Source organism: Salmo salar, chromosome 02 (assembly GCF_965601325.2).
Source record: "Salmo salar chromosome 02, fSalSal1, whole genome shotgun sequence".
Classification (NCBI taxonomy): Eukaryota; Metazoa; Chordata; class Actinopteri; order Salmoniformes; family Salmonidae; genus Salmo; species Salmo salar.
This window is the reverse complement of record NC_138292.1, coordinates 77,390,046-77,410,776: the sequence shown is the minus strand read 5'-3', so window position 1 is coordinate 77,410,776 and position 20,731 is coordinate 77,390,046. Positions and strand designations below refer to the sequence as shown.

Here is a 20,731-nt window from a genome sequence, read left to right as displayed (position 1 = left end):
TGCACAATATTTAATGTGTTTAAGAACAGTAACAGCAGGAAGAAATATGAGGAATTTCAGAAGTGTTCTTGCTGAAGTAAACAGACAAAATAATGTATTAATCTTACTCTTGATGAGTTCATCCTCACTTCTGCTGGGAAAGGAGCTGCTACAATTCGCTTCACTAGTTGGTCCAAAGTTTTCTTTTTGGGCCTTCCATGTTGGGGCCTGGAATTTGTGTGGAAGAAAAACTAGAAAGAAAGAGAAAAGAACAAGATGTTAGTCATACATAATACAATCAGCATATTAACAAGTAACAGAGCTGGAAACAGATGTATCCGTCTTGCTGTGTCTATCAAAAAGTCTCTGCTGCTCCACCAACTGCAGATGTGTTCCTTTGGGTCAGTTAAGTTCATGTAGACCACACTGCCCGTTGTTATGGCACTATGTCCACTGAAATAATATATGTCTATATATGTCTGAGCCATCAGGAATTTCCATCTTGTAAAATGTCTGCCAAGATGCCGGGATATGACAATCTGGATACCCCACTAATGGGCCTATTACCTCTTCTGTGTTTTCTTTTTAACTCCTTTGTAAGATTTTTCAGTTCCATCTTCCTCAGGATCCTCAGCGTGATCCCCACAGCTCTCTCAGCGCCGTATCTCTCAACCATCTGATTCACTGTGTCCTGTCCATCAGCGTTCCTCAACTGGCTCTCTGGGATTGGAGGATAGCCAGGCAGCTGGACGCTAGCTAGGTTAGACTGAAAGTCCCTCAGTGTGTCTCTGAGCTTCTCCAGAGTGGTCAGCAGCAGATCTGGTACTGTCTTCATTGTGGGTCTCTAGGTGCAATGAAACAATATAGGTAGAATCTTAATTTGGTAATTATTGTACTACTACTATTTTCTGTCTTTTACTAGAGTTTGTATGCTCAGAGCCCAAACATCTCCTCTCCTCACCGTGACCAGTGCATCTTTTTCCTTTGTGTCTTTGCTACCTGATGCTTCTCTGTCCAAGGTACTAGAAGAACTGCCAACCAGCAGGACAAGATCCTCCTCAGTCCTTCTTACAGATGTGGGTGGCATGAGAGCCCCTGATGAGAGAGAGAGAATGTCTGCGTTCTCATCATTTTGAGAACTCGCATCTTAGCGTAAAACAAGGCTAAAGGCAAAACGTTTGCGGAATGCTATCGGTTGTTCCAATTACTGGTTGTTCAGGTACAACTAAAAACAAAATGTATCATATTTTCACTGCACTTCACATTCCAAAAATAAACAACATATCTTAGCGTTTGATGTGTTGTCAGTGCTTCTAAAACTAACCTGCTGTATATTGTGAGTACTTGATTAGCAATTGAACCCTTGAATTGAATACTTGCGTATTTGCATCCATCCCCAATAGGGGCAGGAGCCTCCTGCTTGATGGACGCTAGTCTGTCGCAGGGTCTTACCCCCCAATCCATCTCCTAAATGCTGAGTGCCAAGCAGAGAGGCATCAAATCCCGCTTTTGAAGTCTTTGGTGTGACTCCGGGGATTGAACTCCCAACCTTCCAATCTCAGGGCGGACACTAGCCACAAGGCTATGGAGTTGGTAACTGAATCATATTTGTACTATAATCTTAAGATAACAGATCCGCTTGTTCAAACGTGGTCGTGCCACGTTGCATGTACAGTTATCAATTTCTGCCATGTTTCCATATAATCTAACAAGTGTTGTGGTTCCAAACTAGCGTTATCTTAACCTGTATATGATTTTCTGAGTGTTCAGTACTATTTCACAAGGATGTTCACCATCTCTTTCATTCTTACCTACAGTTCTGGGATCAGCTGCAGAGGTGGACAGGTTCAGATCCGGAATAATCTCCAGATCTGAATAAATAGGTTCCTATGTGGAAAATCATAGAATAGGTTGGATCTTTACCTTGATTAAAACATAATGTCCATACTGTACCTAAAGCCACAATTACTGTGAAAAATCTTATTGAAAACCAGTTATGATATTGAATATCTCAAAGAAAATAGATGGAAAAGAATTTATCAATAGGTGAATCAATATTTGAATAGTTGGCTACCTCTGGTAGTACAGGACTGCTGGCAAACACAAGGGACATGGAGGTGTGAGGATGCTGAACTGCAAACCCTGGGTAGAGGGGCTCAGTGAATGTGGCCTGGAAAGTGTGCAGGTGGGTCATTGTGTCAGAGAAGACCTCGTAGAAGGACAGAGTGCCAGCTGGCCAGTCCAGAAACACTCCTACTCTGGGGAGTGGACGGGAGGAGGACTGGTCTCTCTGGGGAGAGTTGTTGAGGTGCTGGTCAGGTATACCAGTCTCTTCATTATTGTGCAAGGCAGAGTAACCATCCCGATTGCAGATCAGACACCAGGACTCATCATTGTATCCAAGCTTACAGACACGACGTCTTCCTTTCCTGCTGATGCCTTCATATGTCATTCCTATGGTAGCCTCCATCCCACTCCACTCTACCTCCCAGTAGCAGTGTCCAGTCAGACCCTCTCTAAACAGCACCTGGGTATAGTGATCAAATCTCTCTGGATGATCAGGATACGGCTGCTCCTCTTTAACCCTCTCCACCCTTCTTTTCCCCTCAGACAGAGAGAGGTTTCTGTGTGCTGTGTTTGGGTCCAGTGTGAGATCACAGGCATCTGCAGAAGAGAGGAGAAAACAATCGCTGGATCAAGCTGGTGTTTGAGTGTGCATGTGTGTGGTTATTAGCTTTTTGTTTAATAGAGGAGTATGATTAAATCCTCATAACTAACACACTTACATTTCTTCATCAGCTGTGGTTTAACCCAGATCTCTTCATTATGGTCCACACTGTGAGAGAGACAGAGGAACAGACAAAGTGAGTGACACACAGCTTCTGTACGAACTAAGGCTAGAAGAGTTTTACAAAAAAATCTGGAACTGACTGAATATCAGGGAAGACTGTTTGGCATTCTTTCTGACATTCATGATTGCCACAAATAGAACTCAGAATTGTGGTTGAAATAGGAAATAAACTTTAACCTAAATAAACTATTTTCACACTAACTGTACTAACTTGAGTTTCTCCAGTCTACAGTGTGGATCCTCCAGTCTAGCAGAGAGCAGCTTCACTCCAGAGTCTCCTGGGTGATTGAAGCTCAGGTCCAGTTCTCTCAGGTGGGAGGGGTTTGACCTCAGAGCTGAGGCCAGAGAAGCACAGCCTTCCTCTGTGACTCTACAGAATGACAGCCTGCAGAGACAGGTCAACATGATTTTACAACAGGACTGCTGCCCTCTAGTGGTGATAGCTTATACACAGTATATACATATTTCCAATAAACCCAAATCTGTTTCTAAATCAAATCAAATGTTATTGGTCACATTCACATATTTAGCAGATGTTATTGCAGGTGTAGCGAAATGCTTGTGTTCCTAGCTCCAACAGTGCAGTAGTATCTAACAATACACACAAATCTAAAGTAAAATAATGGAATTAAAAAATATATAAATATTAGGACGAGCATTGTCGGAGTGGCATTGACTAAGTACTAACCTCAGTTTCTCTAGTTTACAATGTGGATTCCCCAGTTAACCCAGTATTTACCTTATTGGTTGAGCTGACTTACTGGCTACTGTAATGATGTTGTGCTTTGACACATCATCTTTGTATTGAGCAGGTATGTTTCTAAGTACTAACCTCAGTTTCTCTAGTTGACAGTGTGGATTCCCCAGTCCAGCAGAGAGCAGCTTCACTCCAGAATCCTGCAGGTCATTGTGACTCAGATCCAGCTCTCTCAGGTGAGAGGAGTTTGAGCTGAGAACTGAGGCCAATGCTTCACACCCTCTCTCTGTCAGGGAACATCTATTGAGCCTAAACAACACATGGATTCTATTTTAACATGTATAGTAACATATATAGTAACAAGCAGACAACATTGAGAGCAGGAGCACACCAAGTCAATACTGTACATTTTCTGGAGAGAGCTGGTAAACATGAGAAGAAAAATAAATGTACCAAAAAAAGCTCTCAGGCTGACATGAAAAAACACCCAAAAGTACTGACCTCAGGATCTCCAGTGGATGTTTCAGTGCAGCAAAAAGTACCCTCAGCCTGTCATCATCATCAACATCATAAAACAGCACACTGTTCCTCAGGTCCAGCTCTCTCAGGGTTGAGTCTGCTGATTGTACAGCGGAGGCAAGGGATCCACAGACCTCCTCAGAGAGTCGAAAGCCATCCAGTCTGTAGAAACAGAAACAATATGACTTAAACAGAGTGTGATGTAGTGCAGGTCAGAGACACATAACAGCATTATTCAGAACCTGTCCTTTCAGATGGTAACACATTTAGTACATCAACTCTTAGTGAGGTACATCTGGTATGTAGTCATGTCTGTAGGTATGCAGTCAAATCTGTAGGCATGCAGTCACGTCTCTAGGCATGCAGTCACGTCTCTAGGCATGCAGTCACGTCTCTAGGCATGTAGTCACGTCTCTAGGCATGTAGTCACGTCTCTAGGCATGTAGTCACGTCTCTAGGCATGTAGTCACGTCTCTAGGCATGTAGTCACGTCTCTAGGCATGTAGTCACGTCTCTAGGCATGTAGTCACGTCTCTAGGCATGTAGTCACGTCTCTAGGCATGTAGTCACGTCTCTAGGCATGTAGTCACGTCTCTAGGCATGTAGTCACGTCTCTAGGCATGTGTCTGTCTGTAGGCCTGTGGTCATTAAATTAAGAAATAATAATGTTGACAGCCTGATAATTTTACCCCTCAAAAACTGCTCAACAATAAATAAACCTTTAGGTTATTGTCATGTTATAACCCTCCTAATGTACTGACCTCAGTGTCTGTAGTTTACAGTGGGGATGTTTCAGAGCAGTAAAGAGTTCCCTCCCACCACCGTCAGACAGTCCACTGTTCCTCAGGTCCAGTTCTCTCAGAGAGGAGTCTGCTGATTGGAGAACAGAGGCCAGTGATCCACAGTCCTCCTCATAGAGTGTAAAGTTACCCAGTCTGTAAAAACAGAGACAATATCACTCATACAGAGTGTGATGTAGTGTATAAACAAGTATTATCAAATAATTATACACTATATATACACACAAAGGTATGTGGACACCCCTTAAAATGAGTGGATTCAGCTATTTCAGCCAGGCCCATTGCTGACAGGTGTATAAAATCGAGCACACAGCCATGCAATCTCCGTAGACAAACATTGGCAGTAGAATGGCCTTCCTGAAGAGCTCGGTGACTTTCAACGTGGCACCGTCATAGGATGCCACCTTTCCAACAAGTCAGTTGGTCAAATTTCTAAATTCCTGCCCTGCTAGAGTTGCCCTGGTCAACTGTAAGTGCTGTTATTGTGAAGTGGAAACGTCTTGGAGCAACAGCGTCTCAGCCGCAAATTGGTAGGCCACAAAAGCTCACAGAATGGGACAGTCGAGTGCGGAAATGCGTAGCAACACTCACTACAGAGTTCCAAACTGCCTCTGGAAGCAACGTCAGGACAGGAACTGTTTGTCGGGAGCTTCATGAAATGGGTTTTCATGGCCGAGCAGCCGAACACAAGCCTAAGATCATCATGCATAATGCCAAGCATTGGCTGGAGTGGTGTAAAGCTCTCCGCCATTGGACTCTGGAGCAGTGGAAACACGTTCTCTGGAGTGATGAATCACGCTTCATCATCTGGCAATCTGACAGACAAATCTGGGTTTGGCGGATGCCAGGAGAACGCTACCTGCCCCAATGCAGTGCCAACTGTACACTGCGTGCACAATTATTAGGCAAGTGAGTATCCTGATCTTATCATTGTTTCTATTCACATTTTCAAACTCCAAACCATATAAACTTGAATGCTTATTGGATTTAATCATTTTCAGATGATATGTATTTGTGTAATGAGGGAGGGTGTGGCGAAAGTGAATAACATCTTATATCAAGGTGTGCATAATTATTAGGCAGCCTCATTACCTCAGGTAAAATGGGCCAAAAAATTAATTTAACTGACACTGAAAAGCCAAAAATGTACAATGCCTTTCAGACGGATGCGACACTCTTTAAATAGCTAAACTATTGAGGTGTGACCACCGGACATTCAAACGTTTTGTTGCCAATAGTCAACTGGGGCGCAAAAAACGCATGGGGAAGAAAAGGCGCAAATTAACTGCAAAAGACTTGAGAAGAATTAAACGTCAAACTACCAGGAACCCATTATCCTCCAGTGTCACCGTATTCCAGAACTGCAACCTACCTGGAGTGTTCAGAAGTACAAGGTGTCAAGTGCTCAGAGACATGGCCAAGGTCAAGAAGACTGAAACAAGACCACCACTGAATAAGATTCACAAGTTGAAGCGTCAAGATTGGGCAAAGAAATACCTGAAGACAGATTTTTCAAAGGTTTTATGGACAGATGAAATGAAAGTGACTCTTGGACCAAATGAATGGACCCGTGGCTGGATCAGTAATGAACACAGGGCACCACTTTGAATCAGGTGCCAGCAAGGTGAAGTAGGGGTACTGGTATGGACTGCTATCATTGAGGATGAGGTAGTTGGACCTTTTCGGGTTGAAGATGGACTGAAACTCAGCTCCCAGTTTCTGGAAGATTCTTTCGTCAAAGGGCCTCAAAGATGCCTGAATAATGACCTGGCCCCCTTCCTCACCTGACTTAAATCCTATTGAGAACTTGTGGGCCCTTCTCAAATGTGAGATTTACAGTGATGGAAGACAATACACCTTTTTGAACAGCATTTGGCAGGCTGTGGTTGCTGCTTCAGCGAAAATTGATCGTGAACAGATCAAGAAACTGACAGACTCCATGGATGGAAGGCTCATGGCAGTTATTGAAAATAAGGGTGGCTATATTGGTCACTGAATATTTTTGAAAGGCCAACATTTTTATATAATTGTCATTGTGTTACTTATCTGTTACACTTACTCTAAAAATTGAGAATAAACAAGTGAGTTGAGAGAAATTATTTTTGTAATTTAGTTGCCTAATAATTGTGCACACTAATAGTTGCCTAATAATTGTGCACACATATATTTCCCTGAGAAAGACAAAACTCACTTTTCCTTTGTTAAACATTCAGGTTTGAGGTTCATTAACATTTTGGATTGAGTGAGAGAGAGCATTGTGTTTGTTCAACAATAAAATGAATGCCGAAGAAGACAATTTGCTTAATAATTGTGCACGCAGTGTAAAGTTTGGTGGAGGAGGAATAATGGTCTGGGTATGCTTTTCATGGTTTGGGCTAGGCCCCTTAGCTCCAGTGAAGGGAAATCTTAACACTTCAGCATACAATGACCATCTAGAAAACAGTTTGGGGAAGGTCCTTTCCTGTTTCAGCATGGCAATGCCCCTGTGCATTGTCATGAAATGGTTTGTCAAGATCGGTGTGGAAGAACTTGACTGGCCCACACATAGCCCTGATGTCAACCCCATCGAACACCTTTGGGATGAATTGGAATGCAGACTGCGAGCCAGGCCTAATCGCCCAACATCAGTGCCCGACCTCACTAATGCTCGTGGCTGAATGGAAGGAAGTCCCCGCAGCAATGTTCCAACATCTAGCGGAAAGCCTTCCCAGAACAGTGGAGGCTGTTACAGCAGCAAAGGGGGGACCAACGCCATTTAATGCCCATGATTTTGGAATGAGATGTTCAGACGAGCAGGTGTCCACCTACTTTTGGTCATGTAGTGTATATAGAATGTATCAGAGCATACCCTTGGGGTTATAATCTGATTCCAACAAACTGTCCAACAATTTTGGGGTTCTCTTGACCCAACCAACGGTATACTGACCTCAGTGTATCCAATTCACAGTGTGTATGTTTCAGTGCAGCAAAGAGAACCTTCACTCTGCCATGAAACATCCGACTGTTCCTCAGGTCCAGCTCTCTGAGATGTGAGTCTACTGATTGGAGAATGAAGGCCAGTGATTCAAAGAGCTCATGTTGGAGTACCCAGCCAGACAGTCTGTAGAAACTGAGAAAATATCATTAAATATCAAGTCAAGTTGAATATGTGTTGAGAATATTGAAACAGGTATACCAGTTGTTTTTCAATTGTCTTTCTCTAGGAAATATTGAGACAATGTTTGCTGACTCTTTGATCCTTCCTGGTGGCATAAGTGCCTTCAATACCAGAGCGATCAAAATCATCTCAGATTACAGACAAATGCAAACGTGATCAAAATGAGACATGAGGGTGCACACATGGCACTGTGATAGACTACATCCAATTTGCTGTTGTGAGTGTTGGAGGCTATTTTGTAAATGACATTGCTGAAGTCAAGGATCAGTAGGATAGTCAGTTTTACAAGGGTATGTTTGGCAGCATGAGTGAAGGAGGCTTTGTTGTGAAATAGGAAGCCGATTCTAGATTTACCTTTGGATTGGAGATGTTTAATATGAGTCTGGAAGGAGAGTTTACAGTCTAGCCAGACACCTAGGTATTTATAGGTGTCCACATATTTTAAGTTAGAACCGTCCAGAGCAGTGATGCTAGTCAGACGGACAGCGATCAGTTGAAGAGCATGTATTTCATTTTACTAGCATTTAAGAGCAGTTGGATAACACGGAAGGAGTGTTGTATGGCGTTGAAGCTCGTTTGGAGGTTAGTTAACACAGTGTCCAAAGAAGGGCCAGATGTATACAGAATGGTGTTGTCTGCATAGAGGTGGATCAAAGAATCACCCGCAGCAAGAGCGACATCATTGATATATACAGAGAAAAGAGTTGGCCCGAGAATTGAACCCTGTGGCACCCCCATAGAAACTGCCAGAGGTCCGGACAACAGGCCTTCCGATTTGACCCACTGAACTCTGAGAAGTAGTTAGTGAACCAGGCAAGGCAGTCATTAGAGAAACCAAGGCTGTTGAGTCTGCCGATAAGAATGTGGTGATTGACAGAGTCGAAAGCCTTGGCCAGGTCGATGAAGACGGCTGCACAGTACTGTCTCTTATCGATGGCGGTTATGATATCGTTTAGGACCTTAAGCGTGGCTGAGAAGGTGCGGTGGGATTCGAAATGGTCGGTGATCTGTTTGTTAACTTGGCTTTCGAAAACTTTAGAAAGGCAGGGCAGGATGGATATAGGTCTGTAACAGTTTGGGTCTAGAGTGTCTCCCCCTTTGAAGAGGGGGATGACCGCGGCCACTTTCCAATCTTTAGGGATCTCCGACGATACGAAAGAGAGGTTGAACAGTCTAGTAATAGGAGATGCAACAATGGCGGCGGATAATTTTAGGTAGAGAGGGTCCAGATTGTCTAGCCCAGCTGATTTGTAGGGATCCAGATTTTGCAGCTCTTTCAGAACATCAGCTGTCTGGATTTCGGTGAAGGAGAAGTGGGGGGGGGGGGGGGGGGCTTGGGCCAGTTGCTGCAGGGGGTGCAGAGCTGTTGGCCGGGGTTGGGGTAGCCAGGTGGAAAGCACGGCCAGCCGCAAAGAAATGCTTATTGAAATTCTCAATTATCGTGGATTTATCGGTGGTGACAGTGTTTCCTAGCCTCAGTGCAGTGGGCAGCTGGGAGGAGGTGCTCTTATTGTCCATGGACTTTACAGTGTCCCAGAACTTTTTGGAATTAGTGCTACAGGATGCAAATTTCTGTTTGAAAAAGCTAGCCTTTGCTTTCCTAACTGACTGTGTGTATTGGTTCCTGACTTCTCTGAAAAGTTGCATATCGCGGGGACTATTCGAAGCTAGTGCAGTACGCCTGATATGAGAATTATCTAATAAAAGGTAAATGAATCAATAAACCATGATGAATTATTAGTCATACAGCAGGTTTAATGAATAATCAATGTAATGATCAATGTAGGGATCGATTAGTCTGATTATTTCCGGAAAGTCCAGGAACCACTGGAGAGGGAAAGAAATGTGCGTATGCAATTAGTATAGCTACAGAAGCAGATGGTCAAGGGAGTAAAACCTCAGAGAGTTCCTAACCTTGAAGGAAAGGAACAGGCTGAGCCAGAAGGTGATAAACAGTGTGAGAAGTTTGAGGGTTGCAGGTCACCAACGGATTGTGTGTAAATGCATGTGCGTAAGTAAGCAAGAACTATATAATGACTGTTTTGTTATCCTGACGCCAGAACGTTCTCATGAATAAAGCTACAGAAACCTTTTGCAGAAAGCTGAGTCCTTGCCTAATTATTTTAACCCATTGTCTTACAAACCTTGGGCATTAGTCAAGGCGAATTGATTATTGATTATCATCATCAAGATATAGAATTCTTTTAACATTCGAGCCGGATCTCAAACTGCCGCTGTCGTTCCAAGGAGACACCGAAACCGTGCACGGGCGGATGAAATATCCGTAAATCAAAGACCTGGCCCTTTTCTGTGGGTTCTTTACAGGCCGGTGGCAAACTGGTACGCGACAGAGGTGGTGACGAGATTCAACGAACATTGAAAAACTCAGCTGCAAATTATAAGGTTAGTAGACTTTATTCATTGTTTTGGGGAATAGCACCTGTATGATTACATTAAATAAGGAATGAGTGATACACCTGTGTGTCTGCGTTGCATGATGAGTGATACACCTGTAGGTCTGCATTACATGATGAAATGAGGAATACACCGGTATGTCTGCATTGCATGATGGAATAAGGGACACAATTGGGTGTTGGCATTTGATGAGAAAGCGATTGTTGTGAGTGTAAGGCAAAAGCGATTGTTGAGAGTGTAAGGCAAAAACGATTGATGTGAGAGTGAAAGGTACTCTGGGTGTTAGACGCTGAAATTGATGAATGTTATAGCTGGTGACCTGGCTTCAGAAGTTCGCGTGGAGAAAAATCGGTTTTAAAGGGAATCAAGTATTCTGCGCAAATAGAAGGCAGGAATCAGTTGTAAATTCAAAATGTAATTGTTGTGAAAGGCAAAAGCGATTGTTGTGAGTGAAAGGCAAAAGCGATTGATGAGAGTGAAAGGCGAGAGCAAGTAGAGGATTTTAATGTACTCTGGGTGTTAGACGCTGAAATTGAGGAATGTTATAGCTGGTGACCTGGCTTCAGAAGTTCGTGTGGAGAAAAATCGGTTTTAAAGGGAATCAAGTATTCTGCGCGAATGGAAGGCAGGAATCAGTTGTAAATTCAAAAGGATACGAATTCGAAAGAGAGACAGGGTCCGAAACGACCCTGGGAAACTGTGGCCACTGCATAAAACTAAACTAAGTCTTATGGTGAGACCTGATAACGTAGTAAAAGGGTCAAGAGTCCATAGGGGGATAGTCGGTACCTAAAGATAGAGTTTATTTAGGTCTGATATCCATGGGAGAAGAGAAACCTAATATGGCGGAGTGAGAAACAGATATTAGTGTCAAGAGTTACATGAAGCAACAGATAAATAGGCTGTTAACTAGGGCTTTACGACCCCTGGAAATGAGTTTATAGTTGCATACGTATGAGACCTAATGTCCGATCAAGAGTCCCCTCTATAGATAAAGTTTCGAGAGAGATAGAGTGATTATGCTGGGATGAGTGATTGCATGTGAGGAGAATCCAGTCAACAATCGCGAGAAGAAAAACAGGCCGTAAAACCTAAAAATAAAACAGGTTGCGGTGTTTGTATATCAGGATCGGTGTGGGGGATCAATCATTCTAGCAGAACATCTCTATATTGATAATTAAGGAAATTAATAGGTGTTGTTACACATAAAGGATATATTGATAAAGTCAAGAGTCACAGGGAACGACAGGAAAATAAGAAGAACTTATAGTCGTATACGTGTGCGATATAAACAATATGTCAGGAAGCATGCGAATAATAATTCTAAAATTCTAGATTAATAACAGTAAATAGCATACACATAAAGATTAACAGCGAGTAGACACATTGTATTTGGTCCAGAGTTGTATAAATTAAAGCACATAGTTTAAGGTTCTTACGAATAATATTTCTAAAATTCTAGATTGGAAGAAGAAGCAGAATAAATACGAGGGTACTTTAACAACATGGGTAGTAAATCCTCTAAGGAGATTCCGGTATTGACGGGAGATGAACGCTTTATGCTGGGAAAAGATAAGAGGAACATTTATTTTGGACCGAGATGGAGGAAGAAATACGATTTTGATGGATGTTTAAATGTGAAAGATTGGAATTAATGGTAAAACAAATACATAGGGTCTGTGGGGATAAGACAGAGAAGCAGCGCACAGAAGGCCTTGACACTGCTCGTGTTTGGCTGGCAGAAGCTAGGAAGAGAGCGGAGGGGGCCAGGGATAAGGGCGTTGCTAACAATGATTTGGGCCCCACCAAGGAACCATAGACAGAGACAGTTTAGGGATAGACAGAGAGGAGAACAGGATTTAGCAAACTTATTGAGAAAAGTGGATAGAGACACTGTAGACAGAAGGGGAAAAACAGGGAAACGCGCTGACAAAGACGGAGAGAAGATGTTTTAGTTGCGATAGAACAGGACATTTCGCCAGAAACTGTAAAACACCCTGTAAACATTGTGACCGAGTAGGACACAACTACCAAAATTGTAAACATGAACAATAGTGGTTCAGTGGTAGAATTCTTGCCTACCATGCGGGGGGCCCGGGTTCGGTTCCCAGCCCATGCACCATGGGACTAAAATTTAATTTAATTATTGTTATGTTATGAATGGAACCATACGGTTGTTAGTGTTTGTTTAAGATAGAAACCGAAAGTTTTGATAGCTTGTTTAGTTTAAATAGAAAGACAGTCGATAAAGTACGTTGTTTGTGGTCTAAATGGCCTGTTTTAAGGATTTATAGAGAATGGGAGTTGTATTTGAATGACGGAATCAAGGAAAAGGCAGTTACCTAAATATAATGAATTATAAGGAGCGGAAATTAATAATTGCGACAGAATTGTGGCGATATACATTATATATATTTTTTTAAACCCTTGGACATTTCATAAGACTATAAGCCAATACCTAGAGAGATTGAAGGACGTGTCCAACGCAAATAGTGGGTTAATAGAACCCCCGGTAGTGGATGGATTTGATGCCCCGTATTATCAGCAATTAAAAATTGCTTTCCTCAGTGGAATGCGTCCCGAGATAAATCGTGCCACCAAACAGAACCTCGTAGGGTGGGGGGCTAGCAGATCTGAGGGAAGTAAGCAAGGCCAGAGAGGGAGTAGAGACAGATACAAAGAGAAGGTCAGGCGCCCCCAGCCAGACTCAGAGGAGGAGGATGCATGACTAACTATGGAGAGCGGGGGAACAGACACTAGTGAGGGGAAGGACGATTTTCTGAATTTAGTTATAAACAGCGATTGTGAAGTTTTTGAATTGGCTACAATTGATTTGGCATTACAACAAGAACAGAAACCCTATTTGACACTAACAGTAATGGGAGAGAAAATAAAATTTCTGTGTGATACTGGGGCGTGTCTTGTTTTCTGAGTTTTAATAAACACATGAAATTCTTTTGATAGGGGATGTTCTGGGAACCTGGGATACAAACTGTAGATAAAGTTCTTAGCTTTAATTTGTTTAATGTAGTAAGAAACACGGTTCTGAAAGGGTGGTATGACTTTTGACCCCTCTGGTGACTTTTCCTGTGTGGTCTGATCAGCCACATTTGAAAAGCCATTTGGATGGTGAATTTAAGGTCATTGGTGATATTGATTTTAAGGGAATTTGTAGAACTGATAATTATGATGAAGTTAACCTCTTACATCTAGACGTTCCACTAGCGGAACACCTGCTCCAATATCCAATGATAGGCGTGGCGCGAATTACAAATTCCTCAAAAATACAAAAACTAAAATTTTTCAAACATATGACTATTTCACAGCATTTTAAAGACAAGACTCTCCTTTATCTAACCACACTGTCCGATTTCAAAAAGGCTTTACAGCGAAAGCAAAACATTAGATTATGTCAGCAGAGTACCAAGCCAGAAATAATCAGACACCCATTTTTCAAGCTAGCATATAATGTCACAAAAACCCAGAAGACAGCTAAATGCAGCACTAACCTTTGATGATCTTCATCAGATGACACACCTAGGACATTATGTTATACAATACATGCATGTTTTGTTCAATCAAGTTCATATTTATATCAAAAAACTGCTTTTTACATTAGCATGTGACGTTCAGAACTAGCATACCCCCCGCAAACTTCTGGGGAATTTGCTAACAATTTACTAAATTACTCACGATTAACGTTCACAAAAAGCATAACAATTATTTTAAGAATTATAGATACAGAACTCCTCTATGCACTCGATATGTCTGATTTTAAAATAGCTTTTTGGTGAAAGCACATTTTGCAATATTCTAAGTACATAGCCCAGCCATCACGGGCTAGCTATTTAGACACCCGGCAAGTTTAGCACTCACCAATATCAGATTTACTATTATAAAAGTTTGATTACCTTTTGTTGTCTTCGTCAGAATGCACTCCCAGGACTGCTACTTCAATAACAAATGTTGGTTTGGTCCAAAATAATCCATCGTTATATCCGAATAGCGGCGTTTTGTTCGTGCGTCCCAGACACTATCCGAAATGGTAAATCAGGGTCGAGCGCATGGCGCAATTCGTGACAAAAAAATTATAAATATTCCATTACCGTACTTCGAAGCATGTCAACCGCTGTTTAAAATCAATTTTTATGCAATTTATCTCGTAAAAAAGCGATAATATTCCGACCGGGAATCTCCTTTTCGGCAAACAGAGGAAAAATCACAAAGACGGGGGCGGCCAGGGCACGCGCCTAAGCCCACAGTCCCTTGATCGGCCACTTGAGAAAGGCGATAATGTGTTTCAGCCTGGGGCTGGGATGACGACATTCTGTTTTTTCCCGGGCTCTGAGCGCCCATGGAAGACGTAGGAAGTGTCACGTTAGAGCAGAGATCCTTTGTAAAAGATAGAGATGGCAAAGAAGTTCAAGAAATGGTCAGACAGGCCACTTCCTGTAAAGGAATCTCTCAGGTTTTGACCTGCCATTTGAGTTCTGTTATACTCACAGACACCATTCAAACAGTTTTAGAAACTTGAGTGTTTTCTATCCAAAGCCAATAATTATATGATTATTCTCGTTACTGGGCAGGAGTAGTAACCAGATTAAATCGGGTACGTTTTTTATCCAGCCGTGAAAATACTGCCCCCTAGCCATAACAGGTTAAAGTTCTTAGACACAATTGATAATTTGAAACAATGAGAAGACTAAAAGGGCAAAGCCTTAGACTAAGGGTAGGCTTCTTTAAGTCTATTTTCCTAGAACAATAAGGGTAAAATCATTTTTCTTGGTGGAGTAAATCAGATTAGTAATTTTGATCTGATTATGTGATTTGAAAATATTTTGACCAGTAGCAGGGGTATTTTTTACATGATCTAGATACGTTTATTTTCCCTTAGGAAGTCAGCTGTTGTTGAATTCAGTGTAAGACATTTAACACAACAAGGCTGTGGAATTGATATAATAGTATTCCTATATTTTGTTGTGAATAAGTTTAATAATGGTAGACTTATGTCAACAGGACAGGAATATATGACATCTGTAGGTGATCCGAGATAAATTTAAGTAGATATGCAATACCTAGACAGGTTGATTTTTCTAAAACTCAGGAGTGCAATCAAGGAGACAATGAGACATTTAGTCAATATTTGGAAACAACCCATATTATGAGAAAAAGTAGGAGACAGATAGAAGGGCAGATGGAGAAATCCTCCCTTGCAATGCTGAAACCTTGAGGGTTGGGGAGTAGCAGGAAGAAAGAAGGGGGCCAGCAGGAGTAGATAGGAAGAGAATTTGGTTCACTAAGCTCTAGGATATTAATTAATGGAGAGACTATCGGCTCCATTGGCAGGCATGTATTTTAGTTTTGATTTTAAGTTTATGTTTGGTAAATTCGCTAGGAGGAGATTAGTATAATTTTGTTGAAAGTAATTGTTACCCTAACTAAAAGGGCAATGAAAGCTTAGTTGGTTTCTGGTGTTAGACACTGAACCATTGCCCAGACACTATTCTGCACAGTAGGCCGAAATAGTAGAATTGACTAGAACCGGGGAAATAAGAAAGGAGAGAAAAGTTACTATTTACACAGACAAGCACATAGACATTTAAAACCATACAAAACAGCACAGATACATCTTAAAGAAGATAAAACACTTGACAGAGAATTGTTACAGAATAGCCGAGGATGAAGGCCCCAGGGAGAATTGGACATGTGGAAAATGAAAGGGGGCATCCTACAAGAGAAGGTCTGACATAAGGATAATTTACTTATCCTACCAAAGACATTGTATGGATACGCAGCAATATTGATACATAGGCTAAGCAATGTATCAAGGGGAGGGAAGTATAGTAGAGTAGTTAGGAAAGAGTGATGGCCTAAAGGATAATTACTTAAACAATTTTTTTGTAAGAAGATCCATTCCAACATTTGGAATTGGACTTATTGAACTATTCCGAATTGAGGGGAAGAAGGGGTGTTTAACAATAATAGATAAGTATAGCAAATGGGTAGAAGCGTTCCCAACTTACTTGGTGGACATGATTATGGTAGCTAAAATATTAAGTCAAGATATTATCCCTAGAGTTGGTTTACTAGGAGCCATCTCTTTAAATGATGGATGACATTTTAGCTAATCAAGTAGAGCCTATAGAATGCCAGAGTTAGAGATACCAGAACAGGTAGACATAGAAGTTGAAGAAATACTAGCAGAGCACATGAGAAGACTGTTTGTTAACCAAACCCGTATGTCCAAGATTTTGTGTCCAACAGGTGAATTACAGGAGAAGGTGATTCACTCAATCCAACCAGGAGACTGGGTGTGGATCCAGTCCCTGAGGAGAAAAAACTGGAAGCAACACCGTTGGGAAGGCCCATACCAGGTTCTGTTAAACCACTGCCTTTGCCATTAGAAAAGCTGAGAGAGTCACTTGGGTCCACGTTACCCACTGCAAGAAGGTATGTACACACATGAGCACTGATGATCACACACAGAGTTAGGAGAAGAACCGATACCAACAGGGTCCGGGGGTTACCTCCTTAACGAAGATTTCCTATCCCGACCGTTCATCACTGTGTGTGCTCCTGGAGGTGTGAGTATGGGGTGGTACCTAGCAGAGAGACTAAAGCCAGGAGAGGGTTGGCGGTTTTTGGGAAGAGTAGAGACTGAGCTGCATCATAGTCTAATCTTTCTGATACATTCAGATCCACCACCTTCCGGTACTAATCATAGGACACTGTTGTCATTGAGAAGAAGTAGAGGATACGCTATATAATACACTGATGAGTGAAATACAGAATAAGGAATCAAAGAAGATCAAGATGAAGAATTTAACCTGTTAGGGCTAGGGGGCAGCATTGACACGGCTGGATAAAAAACATACCCGATTTAATCTGGTTACCACTCCTACTCAGTAACTAGAATATGCATATACTTATTACATATGGATAGAAAACACCCTAAATTTTCTAAAACTGTTTGAATGGTGTCTGTGAGTATAACAGAACTCAAATGGCAGGTCAAAACCTGAGAGATTCCTTTACAGGAAGTGGCCTGTCTGACCATTTCTGGAACTTCTTTGCCATCTCTATCATTTACTAAGGATCTCTGCTCTAACGTGACACTTCCCACGTCTTCCATAGGCTCTCATAGCCCGGGAAAAAAGAGAATGTCGTCATTCCAGCCCCAGGCTGAAACACATTATCGCCTTTCTCAAGTGGCCCATCAAGAGACACTAGCTTATGCGCGTGACCCCGACCGCCCCCGCCTTTGGGATTTTTTCCTCTGTTTGCCGAAAAGGAGATTCCCTGTCGGAATATTAGCGCTTTTCTACGAGAAAAATGACGTAAAAATTGATTTTAAACAGCGGTTGACATGCTTCGACGTACGGCAATGGAATACTTTGAATTTTATTGTCAGGAATTGCGCCAAGCGCGCGACACTTCTTTACTATTTCGGATAGTGTCTGGAACGCACGAACAAAACGCCGCTATTCGGATATAACGATGGATTATTTTGGACCAAACCAACATTTGTTATTGAAGTAGACGTCCTGGGTGTGCATTCTGACGAAGACAACAAAAGGTAATGACATTTTTATAATAGTAAATATGATTATGGTGAGTGCTAAACTTGCCGGGTGTCTAAATAGCGAGCCCGTGATGCCTGGGCTATGTACTTAGAATATTGCAAAATGTGCTTTCACCAAAAAGCTATTTTAAAATCGGACATATCGAGTGCATAGAGGAGGTCTGTATCTATAATTCTTAAAATAATTGTTATGCTTTTTGTGAACGTTTATCGTGAGTAATTTAGTAAAATGTTAGCGAATTCCCCGTAAGTTTGCGGGGGGTATGCTAGTTCTGAACGTCACATGCTAATGTAAAAAGCTGGTTTTTGATATAAATATGAACTTGATTGAACAAAACATGCATGTATTGTATAACATAATGTCCTAGGGTTGTCATCTGATGAAGATCATCAAAGGTGAGTGCTGCATTTAGCTGTCTTCTGGGTTTTGGTGACATTATATGCTGGCTTGAAAAATGGGTGTCTGATTATTTCTGGCTTGGTACTCTGCTGACATAATCTAATGTTTTGCTTTCGTTGTAAAGCCTTTTTGAAATCGGACAGTGTGGTTAGATTAACGAGAGTCTTATCTTTAAATGGCTGTAAAATAGTCATATGTTTGAGAAATTGAAGTAATAGGATTTTGAAGATTTTGAAAATCGCGCCACAGGCTGGCAGTGGCTGTTACGTAGGTGGGACGAATTCGTCCCGCCGGTCCCATAGAGGTTAAGGTAAACATTAAACAATTTCCTGGGGAAGCAGAGAACTGTACAGGAATTGGGGTTGGCCAGATTGAAATACTCAGCCAACCCACCTCGGTTCACCTAAATTCCTGATGAGCACCAGTGTTATAGATACAAGAATGGCACCGAGAACTTAGAGGATTTTAATGGCTGAAAGTAATCGTTAATGTGACTGAATTAGGTTTGAAAGATAAATAGAAAATTCTTAACCTCACAGCACCTATAACTGATGTAGGGTGGGCCAGTATCAGTAAAGGACGCATACGACAGAAATTACCACAAAGGGTGGTTAGGAACTTGCACCTGGGGTTATTGGTCCAACCAGTTCGAGTTAGTCATCAGAGGCCAGTCATCAGAGGCCAGTTATAGGAGGCTAAAGTAGGCACAGGAGGAGTTTTGACCAGGATGGGATTAGCTTTGTCTGGATGGATGCTATTGGCATCTTCAGGGAAGTTCCAGATGAATACAAAGCTATGAATCAAATATGTGAAGGCTTTAACACTACATTATTTTGGTGGTTAACAATAAATAAAAATGTGGATTGGATTAATGACATATTTTATAAATCAACAGAGATTCATGAATGAAAACGGGGATGCAGTAAAGAGGTTCTCTGACCAGTTATCCGCCACCCCCCTCATGACCTGGTAAAATAGACTGACTCTCGATATGTTATTGGCAGAAGAGGGCAGTGTAGGTAGAATGATTAGGTTCAGTGCTACACGTACATTCCTGATAACACATCCCATGTTTGGGAAATGGAAAAGTGGTGTAAGAACTGTATTATGGGCTGCTTTCACCTGTATAAGTGTGTTTGTTGTCTCGTCCCATGTGTGAGAGGTTTAATCACCAGGACTCTAGAGAGATCGATGACGCAGCAGATGGTGAGATATGGACCAATTCCGAGCTCCGATCAGTGGGATGGCGAATGCGGGCCTCCAGGCCAGGAAGATGGCTCCGTTTCTTTTAATCACGAGGAGCCAATGTTTGATGAAACAATAACGTTTTGATAGACTGTTCCTTTAATGAAAATTATGATGAAAATCCTGAATCGAAGTGTCATAATTGGAAAGAGGCCTAGGACTGTCATTGATGGGTATAGGAGGAATAATGATGTATTAGTCTTGTATCACAATTCAATTGCATATAGCGTGTGATTATTGTATTTCCATATAGCGTGTGATTATTGTATTTCCATATACCGTGAGATTATTAGTGATTACTTATAGCATGTGATCATCATGGTGAATTAGTGAATCATTTAAGGGTGGAATTGATAAGAGAATTATCTAATAAAGGTAAATGAATCAATAAACCATGATGAATTATTAGTCATACAGCAGGTTTAACCTGTTAGGGCTAGGGGGCAGTATTGACACGGCTGGATAAAAAACGTACCCGATTTAATCTGGTTACTACTCCTGCCCAGTAACTAGAATATGCATATAATTATTGGCTTTGGATAGAAAACACTCCAAAGTTTCTAAAACTGTTTGAATGGTGTCTGTGAGTATAACAGAACTCAAATGGCAGGTCAAAACCTGAGAAGATTCTGTACAGGAAGTACCCTGTCTGACCATTTCTTGGCCTTCTTTGCCATCTCTATCCATTACAAAGGATCTCTGCTGTTACGTGACACTTCCTACGGCTGCCATAGGCTCTCAGAAGGCGGCAAAAAGCTGAATCGTGGCTTTGCAGGCTCTGGCTGAAAAAAAGTAGCGCGTTTGGGTAGTGGCTGGTTACAGTACTGTGAGACTCAGGCTCGTGCCCGCGTCGACCCGAAAGCTTTGTTTTCTTTCCTCTGTTTACCTAAACGGAGATTCCCGGTCGGAATATTATCGCTTTTTTACGAGAAAAATGGATTTTAAACAGCGGTTGACATGCTTCGAAGTACGGTAATGGAATATTTTAAAAAAATTGTCACGAATTGCGCCATGCTCGTAACCCTGATTTACCATTTCGGATAGTGTCTGGAACGCACGAACAAAACGCCGCTATTTGGATATAAC

The 20,731-nt window shown here is 41.8% G+C and overlaps 1 protein-coding gene across 1 annotated transcript in view; it reads right to left on the bottom strand.

The window, feature by feature from the left end:
- The window catches only part of LOC106591257 (uncharacterized), a 72,396-nt gene that overhangs the window by 33,317 nt on the left and 18,348 nt on the right, over positions 1-20,731 (bottom strand). Inside the window, exons 9-19 of the mRNA XM_082967225.1 lie at positions 7,773-7,955; positions 4,808-4,981; positions 4,029-4,208; positions 3,663-3,836; positions 3,042-3,215; positions 2,766-2,815; positions 2,054-2,643; positions 1,791-1,866; positions 941-1,074; positions 547-823; positions 108-230 (exon numbers count right to left, since the gene is read on the bottom strand). Coding sequence (XP_082823351.1) covers positions 108-230; positions 547-823; positions 941-1,074; positions 1,791-1,866; positions 2,054-2,643; positions 2,766-2,815; positions 3,042-3,215; positions 3,663-3,836; positions 4,029-4,208; positions 4,808-4,981; positions 7,773-7,955 — 2,135 coding nt within the window. The remainder of the gene's footprint in view (positions 1-107; positions 231-546; positions 824-940; positions 1,075-1,790; positions 1,867-2,053; positions 2,644-2,765; positions 2,816-3,041; positions 3,216-3,662; positions 3,837-4,028; positions 4,209-4,807; positions 4,982-7,772; positions 7,956-20,731) is intronic.